Source organism: Macaca fascicularis, chromosome 14 (assembly GCF_037993035.2).
Source record: "Macaca fascicularis isolate 582-1 chromosome 14, T2T-MFA8v1.1".
Lineage (NCBI taxonomy): Eukaryota > Metazoa > Chordata > Mammalia > Primates > Cercopithecidae > Macaca > Macaca fascicularis.
Genome location: NC_088388.1, coordinates 130,822,472 through 130,842,327, shown reverse-complemented (window position 1 = coordinate 130,842,327; position 19,856 = coordinate 130,822,472). Strand labels below are relative to the sequence as shown.

At 45.5% G+C, this 19,856-nt stretch overlaps 1 protein-coding gene across 9 annotated transcripts in view; it reads left to right on the top strand.

Annotated features, from left to right (window-relative positions):
* OPCML (opioid binding protein/cell adhesion molecule like) overlaps positions 1-19,856 on the top strand; it is a 1,155,658-nt gene that overhangs the window by 1,120,275 nt on the left and 15,527 nt on the right. For 3 of the 9 annotated variants that reach the window (XM_005580193.4, XM_065529261.1, XM_005580191.5), the window contains 4 exons: positions 12,265-12,402; positions 12,853-12,973; positions 13,394-13,545; positions 14,752-14,778. In XM_005580193.4, the coding sequence (XP_005580250.1) occupies positions 12,265-12,402; positions 12,853-12,973; positions 13,394-13,545; positions 14,752-14,778 (438 nt within the window). The remainder of the gene's footprint in view (positions 1-12,264; positions 12,403-12,852; positions 12,974-13,393; positions 13,546-14,751; positions 14,779-19,856) is intronic. The other 6 variants (XM_074015668.1, XM_005580192.5, XM_074015669.1 and 3 more) reach the window with 3 other exon arrangements.

Genomic DNA, 19,856 nt, shown 5'->3' with positions numbered 1-19,856 from the left:
TTTTTATTTTTTATGTTTTTATTATACTTTAAGTTCTAGGGTGCATGTGCACAACGTGCAGGTTTGTTACATATGTATACATGTGTCATCTTGGTGTGCTGCACCCATTAACTCATCATTTACATTAGGTATGTCTCCCAGTGCTATCCCTCCCCCCTCCCCCACTCCATGACAGGCCTCGGTGTGTGAGAACACTTCCTGTTTCCAAGTGTTCTCATTGTTCAATTCCCACCTATGAGTGAGAACATGCGATGTTGGTTTTTTTGTCCTTGTGATAGTTTGCTGAGAATGATGGTTTCCAGCTTCATCCATGTCCCTACAAAGGACATGAACTCATCCCTTTTTTATGGCTGCATAGTATTCCTTGGTGTATATGTGCCACATTTTCTTAATCCCGTCTATCACTGATGGATATTTGGGTTGGTTCCAAGTCTTTGCTATTGTGAATAGTGCCACAGTAAACATGTGTGCATGTGTCTTTATAGCAGCATGACTTATAATCCTTTGGGTATATACCCAGTAATGGGATGGCTGGGTCATATGGTACTTCTACTTCTAGATCCTTGAGGAACCGCCACACTGTCTTCCACAATGGTTGAACTAGTTTACAGTCCCACCAACAGTGTGAAAGTGTTCCTCTTTCTCCACATCCTCTCCAGCACCTATTGTTTCCTGACTTTTTAATGATCGCCATCCTAACTGGTGTGAGATGGTATCTCATTGTGGTTTTCATTTGCATTTCTCTGATGACCAGTGATGATGAGCATTTTTTCATACGTCTGTTGGCTGCATAAATGTCTTCTTTTGAGAAGTATCTGTTCATATCCTCTGCCCACTTTTTGATGGAGTTGTTTGTTTTTTTCTTGTAAGTTTGTTTGAGTTCTTTGTAGATTCTGGATATTAGCCCTTTGTCAGATGAGTAGATTGAAAAAATTTTCTCCCATTCTGTAGGTTGTCTGTTCACTCTGATGGTAGTTTCTTTTGCTGTGCAGAAGCTCTTTAGTTTAATTAGATCTCATTTGTCAATTTTGGCTTTTGTTGCCATTGCTTTTGGTGTTTTAGACCTGAAGTCCTTGCCCATGCCTATGTTCTGAATGGTATTACCTAGGTTTTCTTCTAGGGTTTTTATGGTTTTAGGTCTAACATTTAAGTCTTTAATGCATCTTGAATTAATTTTTGTATAAGGTGTAAGAAAGGGATCCAGTTTCAGCTTTCTACATATGGCTAGCCATTTTTCCCAGCACCATTTATTAAACAGGGAAACCTTTCCCCATTTCTTATTTTTGTCAGGTTTGTCAAAGATCAGATGGTTGTAGATGTGTGGTATTATTTCTGAGGGCTCTGTTCTGTTCCATTGGTCTATATCTCTGTTTTGGTACCAGTACCCTGCTGTTTTGGTTACTGTGGCCTTGTAGTATAGTTTGAAGTTGGGTAGCATGATGCCTCCAGCTTTGTTCTTTTGGCTTAGGATTGTCTTGGCAAAGCGGGCTCTTTTTTGGTTCCATATGAACTTTAAAGTAGCTTTTTTCCAATTCTGTGAAGAAAATAATTGGTAGCTTGATGGGGACAGTACTGAATCTATAAATTACCTTGGGCAGTATGGCCATTTTCACGATATTGATTCTTCCTATCCATGAGCATGGAATGTTCTTCCATTTGTTTGTGTCCTCTTTTATTTTATTGAGCAGTGGTTTGTAGTTCTCCTTGAAGAGGTCCTTCACATCCCTTTTATTCCTAGGTATTTTATTCTCTTTGAAGCAATTGTGAATGGGAGTTCGCTCATGATTTGGCTCTGTTTGTCTGTTATTGGTGTATAACAATGCTTGTGATTTTCACACATTGATTTTGTATCCTGAGACTTTGCTGAAGTTGCTTATCAGCTTAGGGAGATTTGGGGCTGAAACAGTGGGGTTTTCTAAATATACAATCATGTCATCTGCAGACAGGGACAATTTGACTTCCTCTTTTCCTAATTTAACATGCTTTATTTCTTTCTCCTGCCTGATTGCCCTGGCCAGAACGCCACTGCCTCTCTTAAAAAGATTGAGTGTTGGGCCTGCCCCAGGCTCAGGGTAAGATGCCACCAGTACCTAAGGCCCTACGGCCTGACAGCAGACCTTTCAGTAGACCAGGAGTATGTTGGCCATCTGGCTTATGATCCAGACCAGTGCACTTTAAAGAATGAAAGATGACAGTTAAGAAGTATGCTGTTGGCCAGGTGTGGTGGCTCACGCCTGTAATTCTGGCACTTTGGGAGGCCAAGGCAGGCAGATTTCCTGAGCTCAGGAATTCGAGACCAGCCTGGGAAACATGGTGAAACCCCATCTCTACTAAAATAATAATAATAATAATAATAATAATAATAATAATAATAATAAATTAGCCAGGCATGGCAATGTGCACCTGTAGTCCCAGCTACTCAGGAGGTTGAGGCAGGAGAATTGCTTGAACCCAGGATGTGGAGGTTGCAGTGAGCCAAAATCGTGCCACTGCACTCTAGCCTGGGCAACAGAGCACAAGACTCTGTCTCAAAAGAAAAAAATAAAAAGTACGCTGGGAAGACAGGTGTCAACTGGCACTGTCCCAGGAAAACGTAACTATGGGTCCACCCGACTTATGAAAACAACAAAGGCATTCCTGATGCTGCTATACAAATAAATTAATCCTCAGGGAAAGCAAATCAGATGCAGTTGGCATTAGAAGGAAAGTTTTAATTCCCCCAAAGGCAAGTGAAGGGCAAAGGATTTACTTTGATGTTATAACTAATTGAAGGTTTTGTATATTGCCCACCTGCTGGCAGATGCCAGCCCTGTAGGTCTGCTTTGGGCTCAAGAAGCCACTGTCCCAAAGCACCCTTAGGTAACACAGTATTGGCAGTCCACTGACCATGCCAGGACACAAGACATTCCTGTACTACAAAAATATAGCCTTCTTGAAGAAACTGGGCCTGGGTGACTGGCTGTGCTTGAGTAGGCTGCTGTAGACAAGGTTAAGGCAACTTTCTTAAGACACTGTAAATGAAAGAGGCAGTGTCTCCTTCCATGCATTGATCAGGTTTCTGAAAAAAAAATGCTGTTGTTTAATTATGAAGGTTTTTTTAAAGCAGTACTTTTACTTCTCAGAACTCATTTCACTTTTACTTGTTAATACTAAAAATAACCCTGTTGGTTTAGAATCCAAATAATCATAATCATAAGAGGAAAATGTATAAAATAAATAAAAACTTTTCAAGTGTACTTAAACATTTTGTCAATAACTTAGCTGTTTAAGCTCTGCTATTTAAAAATAATGATTTTTCTCCTTATACCTCTGCATTGTTTGGGTCTGAACTGTTAGTTTCAGTTTATTTTTAATACTTTTTAGAATAAAAATGCTAGCAACTTTTTTTAGGCCCAAATAGGCTACTCTGCTCATCAAATGGATTTAAGCTTCTATCCTCAGTCATTTGTGTGCCTATATGGAATTCTAGTGTTTTGCATCCTCATATTCTCTCTCTCTTCCTCCCCTCCTCCCTCCCTTCTCTGCCTCTCTCTGTCTAGCTCCTCTCTTCCTTTTCTGGCACACACGCTGCACTTTCATTTAAAGGGAATGTGCCACATCCTCACAGGTACCCTGGCTGTTTCTGTGACACTCACTCAGAACCACTCCCAGTGAGTCAACAGTATCATCTAAATCCTAAAAATGTTGTGTCTTGATTCTTCCCACATGTAACGAACCCATCTCAAAAAAAAAAAAAAAAAAAAAGAGAGAGAGAGACACAAGCAGAGCCAAGCTAAACGCACCTCTTCACCATGCTTTGGAAAGAAGCCTCTTGTCTTCATGCTCTTCGTTGGACTATCTGGGGATCCCTAGCCGCTGGAGACTGACCCTGGCTATCACCATCCTACCCCACAAAAAGATTTATTTTTCCGGACTCACCTACGATAAAGCTGCTGCTGTTGACATCATGATGGTATATTTTGCATAGAGGCTGACAGTTGACAGGAGCTCTGAGCACACTGTGAGATGTGCACATCCTCATATACTCCTTGGCTCTGAATGACTTCTCAGCAGAGGAAGCCTGGGAGAATACATGTGGAACTGGAACTTGGAAAATGAAAGCAACAGGAGTCCTCAACTTACCAACCCTGAATTCTCACCCCTGACTGTACATTAGAGTCTCCTGGGAAGTTTTAGAGGATGCTGGTGCTGGGACCCCCAGCCCAGACCCTGTTCACCAATCCATTAGCACGAAGGCAAGAGTCTATTTTTAAAGTGCTCCTTGGGTAAGTCTCATGACCCACCAGGGATGAGAACATCTATTTTTGGTGTGTCCTCTTAAACATGATTTCAGACAGTTTCCTTGACATCCCTTCTTCTCCTCCACTTACAAAACAAAACCCTTTACATCCTTTCCTCTTTAACTCTTCCCGGTAAAGAGTTCAAGGGTCCCAGTGTATGAGAGTTTCTCTTTGGGGACAGTTGTACTGGAGGAGTCACTTGAGTCCTTCTGTCTTTGTGTCATCCTCAGTTACTCCCGGCCTGACGATGAGGGGCATTAAACACTTGCATCATCCTCACGCACGCATGGAAGGGAAGATCTAGAAAACTCCCACCCCTGCCAGGAAATTCCTCTGAGCCCCCAGCTGTGGAGATCTTTATTAATGTACTCCTTCCCCCGCTGGAAGCACAGTTAACTTTCACGGTCACACATTGATCTTGTGATTAGCCAACTTACTGTCAGCCTCAGGGAAGGCAGCCAGCATGGCAGCCCTGGATGGGGGCAAGCCACTCTTCCCAAGAGGAGGTCCTGGTGGCCACAGTCTGAGAAAGTTTTCTGAGCCCAAGACAAAGCTTCTGTCACTGCCAGCAAGTGAGACATTGACCAGGGGCTTGGCCTCCAAACCAAAATGACTTTAGCACAATCAGTTGCTTGTATTAATTAAAGGAAAATGGAACAGTGGGCTTATCACACTTTTCATTAACTCCAGTGCGGCAAAGGTAACAAATCTGGAATTTGGGAGCAGGCAAGGCTGCAATGTACTGCAGTCCACACTCCTTGGTTTAATTAAAGAGGGCGAGCTCAGAGTTGCTTGTTGCCAGTAGGGGTCTAAGGGAGAGTCAAGGATTGGAGGTTGGGGTGGGGGGCAGAGTGGGGGGCAGATAATGTGGAGGAAGAGTCTGGCAGAAAGAGAGTGGATTAAATAGGAGAGGGAGAGGGGGAGTTCTGCAGGGATTCAGTTTTCAAACCTAGCCATCAGGCATAACGTGAACACATACTGTGTGCTTAGCCTACGTTAGCTGCTGTTAAGGAGTTAAGGAAGTAGAAGATGTGATGTCTACTCAGGGTGCTTGCAACTTGGACAGTGGACTAGGAAGAAGGGTAGACAGTACAACACTCAGGTTATATGAGCCATACTGGGTCCCAAATGCTAAAACCCTACCATAATTCCAAATTCAAGCATGTTTCTGATGTGTATCCTTCAAAAGAAGGGGGCTCTCATGTCAGGAGGTATGTGATGGAGAAGGATGCCAGAAGATCTCTAGGATAAAAGGAGAAGCCCTATTCATAGCCCTCAGAGGTTTCTAGAGGGCAGCTTTCCTCCACCCTGTCCACTCTTTGCCTCCCCCATGGGAGGTTGGTGACCAACGTCATGGTAAAGTGGTTGCTCGGTCATCTATTGGGCCTAGTTAAGCAGACATAAGGCTGCCATCTAGAAGTGAGGGCATCACTCCTGTGTCTCCATCGCCTCCATGGCCTGCTACCTGGGTCTGGCGTCCTCCTTGCTCCAGACTCTGCATTGCAACACAGCTCGTACTCTCGGCTCCATTTTGAGCCTGCGACTAAGTACTAAAGTCAAGCATTCTACTGTGCAAACCCCACTGTCTCTAATTCTCAGGGAGAAAGGCAAGAACCTCATGTCAGCCTTGGATCCCAAGTGGGGATTATAGTCCAGCTGATGTTTTGATCTGCTCATGGCTCAGTTTTGTGATTATGTTCTATTAGCCAAAATCCTGCAGGGAAAGAAAGATGAGTGATAGGATTCAGGCACATGTTTCCTCAGGAACTTTTGACGGTCTCTACCTTTCCCTGTACACGTCAAGGATGAGAAGCAGTGGGGAGGGGGCAGTTTCAGGCAGCCTTAGCTCCTTCCTGTGGTCTATCTTGATCCAGATGTCCATGACGGGATGTCCAGCAGATATTTACAAGCATGGTTCTTCCATTGCAAAGTAAAATCTGTGTTCCTTGACAGCTTGAACCCAGCTTTCGAGAGTGGGTAAAAGGTTTGTTTCTAAGATGGTTCAGGCAGCCTAGTTGTGGCCTTATAGGCCAGAGGTACTTGATCACCAATCACCTGGACATTTGATTCCAACTTTGCAAATTCAGTATTGATCAGAATCATCTGTAATAGTCTCTCTTGCTGGGCAGCAGGGAAACTCCTTTTCTTGTTTTCCCAGAAACCCAACCATGTGAGCCAAAAAGACCCGAGTGGCCACACTCTGCCCACTCCCACTGGCTTCCTTCCGGCAGCTCATTTCCCTCTTGCTTTCTTGCTCCTCCCACTTCCCTTCCCCACACCTTGTCCTCCCTGTGTGGCTGCCTCCTGAAACCCTAGATCCTCCTCACTGCCCTCATCTCCTGTTGTTCTTTTCCTTGGTAGCACAAGCCCCCAGAAATGTTCCTCTGTGTGTTACCTCGGCAGGTCTGGTACACGCTGCAGCAGGTGTGCTGACATTTTATCTCGGCTCAGTGTCTGCAGGTAGAGCCATGCCCTAGACAGCAAACCTAGAAGGACAGTCAGGGTGGGGATGCTTGTGGGTGACTTTTAATCATTCCAAATGGAGAAACCAGATGGGGATTGCCTCAATACAAAGTGTTGTTGTTGTTGTTGTTGTTGTTGTTGTTGTTGTTGCAAACTGGGAATAGACCAACAAAGAGATCGGTCACCTGTTTTAGTCTGTTCTTATGCTACTAAAAAAGACATACCCGAGACTGGGTAATTTATAAAGCAAAGAGGTTTAATTGACTCACAGTTCCACATGGCTGGGGAAGCCTCACAATCATAGTGGAAGAGTCAAGGACATCTTACATGGCAGCAGGCAAGATGCTTGTGCAGGGGAACTCCCATTTATAAACCCATCAGATCTCATAAGACTTCCTCACTACCACGAGTAGAGTATGGTGGAACTGCGCCCATGATTTAATCATTTCCACCTGGCTCCGCCCTTGACACGTGGGGATAATTACAATTCAAGGTGAGATTTGGGTGGGGACACTCCCAAACCCTATCTTCACCTCCTAAAATTGTCCCCAGAGGTATTCACAGAGAAGACAAGATATTCTGTCAGGACTTTGTATAATCTAAAAAGTGGAAGGCTAAAATCTTTGACCCCTCATGTTTCTTTCAACTTTATAACTCTAAGGAACTGGCTGAGGCAATAAACAGGAGAACTGGATGCAAGAATGAGGGCTGAGATATCGCTGGCACAAAAGGACATAAAGGGAGAAAGAAAAGAAGTAGGTCAGGAAGGCCCCCATATTTTGCTCTGGATTTCCTGTTTGATCTTTTTCATTCCCAAATGCTTAGGATCCTTTCAGCTCTAATAAATCTTTTTGACTCACTACACCTTACTTGAGGGATCTAGAAATGACAAAGAACTAAAAAATTGAGATGCGGAAAAATATAAACCACTTTGAGTCCTGGCCCCATGAGATTGCAGACTACCCAAGGTGAAGGTCCTTGTTTTCCACATCATCTCTGCCCCCATTCCCTCACCACAGAGTCTGACGCAACACCTTGCTCATCCTGGATGTGAGCAGAATAAGTGCAGTGAGGTCAGAGCCAGCAGGCCGGCCAGTGGTCCTTCTCCCATAAGTTGTTTCTCTGTCTGTTCCTCCATTTCTAGCAGAACAGACCCTACTTGTGGATGTTGCATGCTCTTTGTATTCTGTGACTGTGCTGTCAGAATGTGTGCCCTACCGAGGAAGCCCCCTTAGATCCACATAACCCTGAGGCTTTTGCTCATTCTATCCCCAAGGATGCATCATGCATCTGAGGCAAGGACCCCCATATCCCCTGATGAATGGCCTCATTTGTATTTTTGCAGATCTTAATTTTGCTAATGCAGTGAATTGAACTCATCTTCTTTGAAGCACTCTTTCCATGGAAACAGCCTTGGTTTTTATGCATTTCTGCCAATGATTCAGAATCTGCTTTCTGTTGCTTCCAACCATGTTGTATTAGGATGCTGGAGTGCTTAGAGCAGGCCCATAATGCCTCTGGCTTATTGTCATAGTACAGGACATTTCGCTGTAAAGCAAAACTGTTGAGCAGACTTGCAGTTCCTGTTTGACAAGGAAAATATTGCAGTCTTATAGCCTTTTAAAAAAAGTCCTTGGTGAACATGTCTTTAGAATCTTTCCAATGGCTCACAGGCCATCTTGCTTGCCCCACCTCTGTCTTTCTTTCCTTCCTCCTCCTCCCTCTCCTTCCTATCCTATCCTGTTCCTCCCTCATCTGTTTCTCCCTGCCCATTTCCCTTCTTTTAGTTCATAGTCAGCAATTTGGTTTCCTGGCAGCTAGTAGAGAGGATTAAAACATTGATTGCCTTCTGCCCCATTATCTGCAGACTGGAATCAGGATTTTACATTTTACAACCAGAACCGGAGAGGGCAGCCCTACAGCTTCCTAAGTCTCCAGTCATGTAGCAACCTAGATTCATTCTGCTTTAAAAATCTCACCCAGCATTCAAAGGAGTTAAGAAAATAACATGTAAGTCACCTTCACCGAGTCTGAGATGGAGAGAAGTTTCAACAACATTTTCCATTTTTCAACAAGGGAACATGTTTTGGCGAGGATGCATGTTTTGTGGGAAGATCGTGAAGAAACCATGCGTCCTGATCCTCAGCCTCAATGTAGCCAGCCTACTGAGCCCTAAACCCCCAAAACAGTGAGTCTTTGGAGGGGCAGGCTCCACAACAGTCTCAGCCTGAGGGGCTCTTAGTATATTTTCCTAACACGCTGACCCTAGAGGACTTCAGGTGTGTGGGTGGGAGAAAGCCCATGAACAGTGCGGCATGGGGCATCACAGCTTCACTGCTCAGGATGTGGGCCCCGTCCCAGCCATGGAGGCAGCCCCTGGGCATGTGTCAGAAATGTGGAATCCCAGACCCCACTCCAGACCTACTGGATCAGAATCTATATTTAAAAAGAAAAATCTCTGAAGAACTTATATGCAAATTAAAATCTGAGAAGCGCTTACTTCATTGTACAAGCTTGACAAAATTCATTTTCTCCACTTAATGAGGTAGTATTATAACGATCCCCATTTTACATGAGATGCACTTTTTCTTCCTCCCTTCCTTTTCTGCTGTTGCATAACTGGTCCCATAAAAACAGCATCACAGACAGTGGAAAGAAATCCCACATTCCAGAGGCTGCCGTGTCATCTGGTAATTCTGCTGGAAGGATGCAGGACCTGTCTTACCCATGCAGATGCACACGGGCCTCCCCCTTCTGTGAAGCCGTCCCCTCCCTATGTGTAGGTCGACATTTCTAAGTCCACTGGCATTCGTGGATCTCACTTTATCTGGAGCTTTTAAGGCATCTGGCTCAGGTCCACCGAGCAGCGTGATCTGGGGCTTTCTTCTCTCTGAGGCAAGGGGAATGTTGACCCTGCCTGAGACTCCAGCCAGGCCCTCAGCAGGTAGCCCATGTGTTTGGTTAAATGCAATGCAATTTAATTACTCATGGCAAAATCCTCTGTGGTACATTTTGAAAAAATAATGGAGCCATAGTAGTAGAAAGCCAGGCTTCTCATCCTACCACATTTATTTCTTGCTGGAAAAAAAATGGTGAGGTGAGTGTGGAACATCATTTTGATGTGTTTGATTCCATTGTAGTTTAATCCTTAAAAATGCTCAGACTGATCAACTAACTTTTCTTTGTTAAATTTTATTTAAAAAGTAATCTCAGAATCCCTTTCACTGTGATATTCTGTTAGCCTATGTAGAAATAAAGGGAGTAGGGCAAGAAAGTGTTTGCATGTCCGTAGTGCACCTTGAAGAATTAGGATATGAACTAACCTGGATCATTATGTCTGCTGTGGTAGAGGCTTTTGATCCAGCAGCACCACCCAGCAAATGGGGACTTAACCCAGATCCAGCTGGCCCGTGCTCTGGAGTTTCTTCCTTGAAATTGTCTAAGTTCCCGTCTGGTGCCTGGGACCATCTGGGGCAAGCAGCATCATTCGGGAGAGACACTCGGATCCTAGGCTAGGTGTGGTCGCTGTTTCATACCCCGTTTCTTCACTCTGGAGATATTCCACCCGGCACCCTTCAGCCACTCCTTATATGAGTTCACCCGGATTTCCCAGTGACTCTGAACCTCACATCTGTGAGTACGTTTTGGGACCCTGTCCTCAGGACCAGGCTTGAGGAGGGTAGCCAGGCAAGTGAATTGCTCCCACTAGCCAATGAATTATTTCCTCCATGAAAGTGCACAGTTTGGGCTAACAGAATGGTGCTGATTTGCAGTGACATTTCTATACATAGATTGGTAGCCAGTACCCAGAGACCGATGGTACTCCCTGGTTGGGCATGACCTGGGGTAAGACATGGAGGCAAGGAAGACAGCAAGAGCCAGAAAGCACACAGTCTGGGGAAATGGGCAGGTAGGTGGTGGAAGCCCCCAAGGCTTAGACTTGGAGCAGAGTCAGGGCACCCAAGTACCTGCCTCCTTACCCCCTATGCCCCAGCCCACCTCCACAGATCCTCACTGTTGCACACCCTACACCCTACACACCAGCCCACCTCCTCCACCTTCCTGCTGCACACCCTACACCCTGCACACTGGCCCACCTCCACAGAAACCTTCCTGCTGCTCACCTTATACCCTGTACATCGGCCCACTCCCTCCACCATCCTGCTGTCTATCCTACACCCTGCACACTGGCCCACCCCCTCCACATTTCCGCTGCCCACCCTACGCCCTGGACACCAGCCCATCTCCACAGACACGTTCCTGCTGCACACCCTACACCCTACACACTGTCCCCACCTTCCAGCCTCCTGCTGCCCACCCTATACCTTGCACACCATCCCAACTCCACAGACACGTTCCTGCTCCACACCCTATGCCCTACACACCAGCCCATCCCCTCCACAGACACCTTCCTGCTTCACACCCACGGTGGACCCAAACCCATTGGATCAGAACATGCTTTCACAAACTTGTGGGGAAAGCTAACATTTTTGTTGCCCTGAAAACTACTGTGGCCCTCAGGACTGCAGGCCTATAAGAAAGGCAAATGGCTGTGCCTTATCCTTGGGCTTCATCTTGGTTTTCGAGGGATCTCAGTGTTTTGACAGAATCCAGAACATTTGTGATGGAAGACAGAGGGTCTGTTGTGTTTGCACTGGACCACAGGGAGTAATATAAGGGGTAAGGTGGAGAGGCCAGATTGTTGCAAGAACCTGTAATGGTGACATAAAAGCAACAAAAATTTTGCAGCCCATAATATTTTGAATTATGAATGACAAGTTTCATAGGTACCTGAGAATGAATCCTCCAGGGAGCTCCACCAAATTGAGTATTAAATCCACTAGGCTATTCTGGCAACCACAGATCCAGCATTCGGGTCTATCACACTTGTGTTGGCCAATGCATATTGAGCACCTATTACAAAGCCATCATGGGGTCCTTCCTCGTTCGTTCATTCTCACTCTATCTTCTCCAACACAGGTAGAAACAAAACCAACTACTTTGCATTTATTTATATTAAAGTGTGGAATGTTTACTTATTTGTTCTACAAGTAGTAGTTTGTATTCTGCATACAAAAACATTTCTACATAATGAAAAATTAAGATGTGTTCCACAGTAACATACTCTAAAGTTATTCCATGGTTTTATTATATTATTGATCATGACAATTCCTTTTAAAATATCAGTTTGATGATGCACCGAGGTATTTATCATGTCATCTCTGAGTTAATTATCACAATAATCATATAAGAAAAATAATGACATGTTTTCTTACCAAATGCTCTAAAAAAGTTAAGTGGCTTGGCTGAAAATACATTGATGCAAGACACAAGCAGAGAATATCTTTCTTCCATTGCCGTATCTTTTGAGCCACTTGATGCCCTCTGTCTTTGACTTGATGTCCTACTCCATTCTGATGGCTTTTTCTCTTCCTTCTCCTACAGTCTCTAGATGTGAATATGGCTCTGTCCCTGGTTACACGGTTTCCTGATTGTTTCCTGTCTGCTTCTTTCTTCCCAGAAGGCCAGGGCTTTGTAAGTGAGGATGAGTACCTGGAGATCTCTGACATCAAGCGAGACCAGTCTGGGGAGTACGAATGCAGCGCGTTGAACGATGTCGCTGCGCCCGATGTGCGGAAAGTAAAAATCACTGTAAACTGTGAGTGGACCTGCAGCCGGGGGGTTCTGGGGAACAGAGGGCACCGGGAGTAGGCAGACAATCTGGTAATGGCAGTGCCATTTTCCAAAAGACCCAAGTTGCTGCCAACAGGAAAATACTTCATCAAATGGCTTTGCTCACCATGGCCTCCATGCCATTTGTCCCTGGAGTCTTCCTGTGACTGCCAGAGTTTTCAGCAAATGGAGAGAATTGTTAACTGAGAATAGGTTTGGAGGCCTGAAAAAGATGTTGGGGTCAATGCAATATCTTCAGGCAAGTTATTTTTTCTGAAATAAATGATTATTTCACTGGGAAAGAGGGTTGTCACAAGTAATCCATTTACGTAGCAAATGGCTGGATGTGCCCTTCTTCTCTTTCATGAAATCACTCTGTGTGCATGCATGCATGTGTGTGTGCGTGCGTGCGTGTGTGTGTGTGTGTTTCCCACAGATCCTCCCTATATCTCAAAAGCCAAGAACACTGGTGTTTCCGTCGGTCAGAAGGGCATCCTGAGCTGTGAAGCCTCTGCAGTCCCCATGGCTGAATTCCAGTGGTTCAAGGAAGATACCAGGTACCTTTTAAATGATGCCTGGACAGTTCTGAAGCAGAGCTGATGGGCCATCTTCACATGGGAGAAGGATGGGGATGAAGGAAAGGGGAAAGATAAGGCAAAACAGAAATGCTTTATACCCTCTTTTGTAACAAAGTCTCCTTTTACAACCAGAAAAACATGGAGGAGGCTGGGAAGTGAACAAAATGAACTGACCATGATTCTGAATCTGAGACTTGTTGTAGACATGTCAGTCATTGGGAATTAGAAGCCAGTACATTTATCCTGTTGGGTAAAAGCATCGTTTCCCTTGTCCTCCTGTTGGACACTGAGGTTCTTAGGGTTTGAGTTTGAAGGACAAGGTTAGTTGGAGAGAAGCGTTTTGTGAGGAGGAGGGCCTCTTTGTAGAATGAATAGATGGCAATGCCTTCCCTCTTGCAGGTTAGCCACTGGACTGGATGGAGTGAGGATTGAGAACAAAGGCCGCATGTCCACTCTGACTTTCTTCAATGTTTCAGAAAAGGATTATGGGAACTATACTTGTGTGGCCACAAACAAGCTTGGGAACACCAATGCCAGCATCACATTGTATGGTGAGTGCCAGAAGCCTGGATGCAGCGGGCTCAGCCACATGGGGAGGCTTGAGGGACTCAGGAGGGAGGAAGTTGCAATCTGCTTGGCCTGTGTCCATCCATCCTGCTCAACCCACCACCTGTAGATAAGACATACTTCTCCCTGCCATTCCCCTATCATGCCATGCAGAGATAGTTACATGGTAATTGGTATTTCATGGTCATTAAAAGGCAAGGTTTGCCCTTACAACAGGAGTAAACCAAATTGTGAATCAGATAGAATGGTGTTTGTATAAAGAAGATAGAACCATGGTTCACGCCTGTAATCCCGGCACTTTGGGAGGCCAAGACAGGTGGATCACGAGGTCAGGAGATCGAGACCTTCCTGGCTAACATGGTGAAACTCCGTCTCTACTAAAAAAAAAAAAAAAAAAAAAAAATTAGCCGGGCGTGGTGACGGGCGCCTGTAGTCCCAGCTACTCGGGAGGCTGAGGGAGGAGAATGGCGTGAACCCGGGAGGCGGAGCTTGCAGTGAGCCGAGATTGTGCCACCGCACTCCAGACTGGCGACAGAGTGAGACTCCGTCTCAAAAAAAAAAAAAAAAAAAATAGAACCATGGGCCAATTCAACTGTATAATCTTAAGATGCCTTCTGTAGTTGGAGTCTATGATTCTGGGGGTGATATTTGTTGCTTTAAACCTAGTCAATTGCTTCCATCATGATTCTCATGTTGCTTGCATTTCGTGTTCTCATCCGTGGGGAGGAATGGAGTAGCAGTCTGAGACCTTATCAGGTGGCTGTTCTATCCACAACTGGAGCAGCAAACCGCCTCTGAAGGTCTTTCCCTCCCATATGGGTGGAGAAGACTTGGGAGCCCGGACTGACCTCCTTTAAAGCCCTTATGTCTCCCTGACTCCATTTTCCCACACTGCCGCATCCATATCCTTCTGCAACATTTCACACCATGGGCCAGGACCAGCTTGTTGTGATACTTTATGTGCGTATGTATTTGTTTATTTGCTGAGGTTTGGTTAGAGGGAAGCATCCGATGAGTAGGATGAGAGGATGAAGGATGAAGAGAGGTATCCACGTTTCCACGTGCACCTCAGACACAAGTTTTCAGCTCTGACCTTAACTAAACTTGGTCCACCAACCATCTGAAATGTGTGATCTATGTCTTTTGTTTTCTCTCTGCATTGTGTGTGCATTGTGCTGTGTGTGTCTTAGAAATAAGCCCCTCATCAGCAGTGGCAGGTGGGTACAGCATGTTCCTTCCTACCTCTGCCTGCCTGAATGCCTATGCCTTTGAGTTTTAGCCTACTTCAAAGATAGGCTTGCCTGCTTCGCCTCTGTAATTTATGTCTCTGAGGCAGATAGACCTCAAGGGGCTTGGTTTGCACAGTTTAGATAAAAAGCATGTAGAATATGACGGCTTTCACATGCACTCTGTGGAATAGATTTATGGGTTTCAGGGGAAGGGGTTTTTGCCCCCAAAACAATAACCTTATACTTGGTCACGTTTGAAGAGGATGCTCATTCTGCTGTTTCTGCACACAGCAGCACCAAGAGCAACCCAGCCCAGAGACCAACTGGATTCATAGATAACTGTCTCCATGGGGATGTCACCCTACTATGAATGTTTTATTCTTTTAGCCCAAGGCAAGCAGGGCTAATGGTTTAGTTTTTAAAACTTTATTTTAAAATAAAAGTACTTGGGATCATTATTCATAATGATAATATCTGCTATTTACCAAATGTATACTGGTTTCTAGGCATCATGTCAATGCTGTGCAAGGCAGGTTATTAACCCCATTTTACAGATAAGTGAAAGGAGAACTAAAGAGCTTGGGTAACACTGAAGGCCACTTAAATAATGAATAGGTACTGGATGAGACCTAGAAATGGAGCCTGCATTAGGTATTGGAGCATTTGCCCAGAGCATCAGCGAAGAGAAACATACACACGCATGCATGCACACACACACACTCTTACACAGTTGCTGGGGCATTTAGAAGAAGCAGTAGCTGGTGCTCAGCTATGCTTCCAGAACCGGAGGACATTCAACCCTACTGTTCTAAGATGTCGGTCTCAGTCACATGCAAAGAGATGACATTTGAATTTTCTTTTTCTTTTTTTTTTTTTTTTTTTTGAGACGGAGTCTCGCTCTGTCACCCAGGCTGGAGTTCAGTGGCGCGATCTCGGCTCACTGCAAGCTCCACCTCCTGGGTTCATGTCATTCTCCTGCCTCAGCCTCCCGAGTAGCTGGGACTACAGGCGCCCGCCACCACGCCCGGCTAATTTTTTGTATTTTCAGTACAGACAGGGTTTCACCGTGTTAGCCAGGATGTTCTCGATCTCCTGACCTCGTGATCCGCCTGTCTCGGCCTCCCAAAGTGCTGGGATTACAGGCATGAGCCACCGTGCCCGGCTGACATTTGAATTTTCTAGACCTGAAATAAGCTCTTCAACTATCACTGCCCACAGCTCTTGATCCACGGCACTCACAGACGTATAGTCCTGCCTGCGCCCCAGTGACCAGGAACACCCATGCCTTGGTCTTAACAAAACTGAGAGGATAGGGTGGGATTGAGTTGCTTCCCTGCCATGACCTGCCATTATCCCCATGGTTGGTGGGATTGCAGTGGCAGGGAGTGTGATGCAGAGAAGGGCACAGGACTGGCAACCCAATGGCCCTTCTTGTCTCTCTCTGCCATGAACTAAGAAAGGAGTGTTTCATAGCTGCTAGCAACAGCCGGTGTATGCCAAAACTGTCTTAGTTGGCTTGTGTTGCCATAACAAAATACCACAGATGGGAAGGCTTAAACAACAGACATTTATTATCTCACAGTCCTGGAGGCTAGAAGTTCAAGATGCAGGTTTCTGCCCAGGCGGCTCTAATGAGGGCACACCTCGTGGCTTGTAGACAGCTGCTGTGTCCTCACATGGTTTCTGCTCTGAATTCTCATAGAGAAAGAGAGAGAGGGAGCTTTCGGGTGTCTCTTCTGATAAGGACACTAACTATATTGGATCAGGGCCCCACCTTTATGACCTAATTTAACCTTAATTACTTCCGTATAGGTGCCACCTCCAAATACAGATGTACTGGGAGTTATAGCATCAACATAGACATTTGGTAGCAGAGGGATGCAATTCAGCCCATAGCACAGGCAGACATTTACATTCCAATTCAGCCTTCACATCCCAATTCACTTAAACTTGCTGAGCCTTCCTTCCCTCATATGTGCTATCGGGATATTAACGCCTGCTTCAAAAGACTGGTGACAGGATTAAATAAGATTGTATACGTTAAGAATCCCATAAATGCTATGTTAGATGTGTGGATTTGACCACAAACAAAAACCGTAGGTCTGAGTTTACAACCGTAGGATGATATTTTCTGACCCACGGACATGAGAGTGCCACTGTGAATTGTCAATAAGACAGTGTTCATCAAAGTGGCATGACTCACTGAATACTGTTGTGTTCCTACTGGTACCTGCCAACGTTTATTGTGACATGGCCCATGCTATCACCTCTTCCCTTCATATGCCTGCCAGAGTCACTGCTCAACTGGACTTCTTTTCTCTCCTCCAAAGTCCCCTGTGCCCTTCCTCTCCGGCATTCATGATCCCTATAACCCACCCTATCTCACTTCACCCTGTTGCACACACTTGCCTTCAGCATCCCTTCCTGAAGGAAGCCTTTCCTGACCTCTCTGACCAGGCCAGTCCCCCATTCTGCATCCACTCATTCTGTGCCTTTGACTGCTGCACTCACACAGGGCATTGTCTAGCATTCATTTAACAAACATGCATTTAGGACTTGTTACAAGCCAGGCACTGTTCTATGTGATCAGGAGACAGCAGTGACTCAACAGATAGGTTCCTTGTTTCTACAGACTTTATCTTCTAGTTGTAATTTTGTTTTTGTTTAATATTTCAAAATTTGTTTGTTTAAAGTATTTCTTCCTCTTCAGCCTGTAAGCTCCATGAACATAGGGGCCATACCTGGCTTAATCCCCAGGACCTTATACAAGGATCTACACACAGTAGCTCATCAGGAAAACTTTGTGGAACAAATGAATGTGTGAATGTATATGGGGGTAGAAAGAATGTATTGGTCACAGCAACAATTTAGCTGTCAGGGATTAAAATGCCATGGCATAGAAGAAGGGGTATGTGTCTCACCCTATGCTGCTCACTGGCTGAATGGCTTTGGGAAGGTCAGTCTCAGTGGGTCTTTTTATATTTTTAATCAGTGAAGGCATTTTGGATAAGATGTTTGGTTTTTGTGGTCCCTACAAGGCACAATTCTCTGATCCTATGACTGTGTGGCAATAGTTTCAGCACAAGATCAGACAGATAGTGTCCGGTTGACCTGCTCTTTCTCCTGGCCAGGGATGCTCTTCCTAGTCCTCAATGCCCCCATAATTATGCCTAATTATTACCAACCATTTAGTGTGTACAGGGCGCTAGACTAAGTGCTTTTCCTTTTTTATCACCCTTAGTGACTCTATGAAGTAAGTACTATATTTATCCTGATTTAACACTTGAGGAAATTGTGAGGTTAGGCGGATAACTGAGAACACCCTGGCTCACCAGTGCTTGTGCTGGGATTTGAGCCGATGTCCCCCCAATCCCACACCGGAGTGCTTCGCTCCTATTGCAGTCCAGCTCAAAGACCTGGCAACCCATCATGGACGTGGCGACTTTCCAAATGGAGCCTCATATCAGCTATTAGTTTGCTTGGACCCAAGTCCCACATCAAATTCTCCTTTCTTCTATCTACTTCTGAACCAATTCCTGTAAAGGACAATTTTTACATTTGCAACCCATATACTCATACTTTCCCAACACACAGTCCCCATCTGCAGGCGTGCATTTGTATTTACTCTCACAGACGGTCAGTCTGTTTTCCGAGAGCCCTCTTTGACTCTGCCCCTGTGATCCCCTCACAGCGTGCCTCTCTCACACTACATCTTTTATATAGTCCATACCTAAAAGCAAAGAGCAAAGGAAAATAGGATACAAGCAATTTTGAAAGAATGCAGAGGACAAAAACTGGAGACAATGGGTTGGTGAGTGGTTTGAAACCTGAAATGACTAGAAATGTGTGAGTGACCACATGGTAGGTGATCGTCCAAGATGAATCAGCTGTTGGCACTGATATGAAATCCTTCTTCTTCATCACGCCAGTTGCTTTCCCCACACAGAGCCACAAGGACAGAGTGGTCACCTAGGCAGAGCGCCAACTCACAGGCACATTTTAGACCACCCACTTCCCTTAGCCCCAGGCAACTGCAGGTGCTGGAAAAGTGGCCCGATATGGAGAGGAGGTCAACACTAGCAGCCACAGGGCTCCAGTCCTGACTCTGATACAGACAAACTGTGATGCTGTCTGTTCTTAAGTCATGCATAAAACATAAAAGCTGAGCAAGATGAACTCCCAGGTTACTTTCAGTTTTCTAAGTGTCAGTGCTGAATTTGGGAAACAATGGGAACAAAGGGCAAGGAACAGGTCTCCAAAAGCCATCAACCATAACCATGGGCAACCTTTGCAAAGCAGCTTGCTCCAACCATTGCAAAGCAGCTTGCTCCAAGCATTGGTTAGCTTTACTGAGTGGGTGCAGCCATTGGAAGGCCCACAGGGAGCCCCTTGGCACCTTGAAACCTTGCCAGGCCTATGAACAGCAGGGGTGGCCAGGGTTCAGCTTGCTGACTACAGCTCTGTCCCTTGTGGAGGTCACTCACTTTCTCTCAGTTCGCCAACCCCCTTTGCTCCCTCTGGGCCCTGAGCAAGAAGCCCCATCCTCCCATCCTGTCCTTAGTGTGCAGAGAAGGAAGATTCTGGACTTGATTACATCCGGCACTGCAGAGAGTGCGACGTGCTTAATGAGGCATGTAAACGGCTGGATGACTGGAACTGGTAGGGGAAAGGGACAGAGAACGCAAACAAAGCCAAGCCAGAGGGGGGAGACTGCAGAGAGAAAAACAAATTTCTCACATTTTATCTGTGAAATTGCAGCAACACAAATCAGTTACATTAAGAGTTAAGTGGAGGGCACAGGGACAACTCACAGGAATCCTGTCATTGCGAGTGAAAAAGGCAAACGCTCCAGTTAAGGCAACATCTGTGCACAGAGTTTCCTCCTCAGGCCAAGCCTGAGCCCTCTGGGAGCAGCTGTGACTCCAGCCTGCCTCGGCGGCTCCTGGGAGCCATGAGGGCAGAATCTCTATTTTCTGTTGCTAGTGGCCATTCTTCTAGAATAAATATACATATCAGACTGGCTGAGCCGGACTTCCTTCAGCCAGAGCCTGCACCAGGCAGCGGCT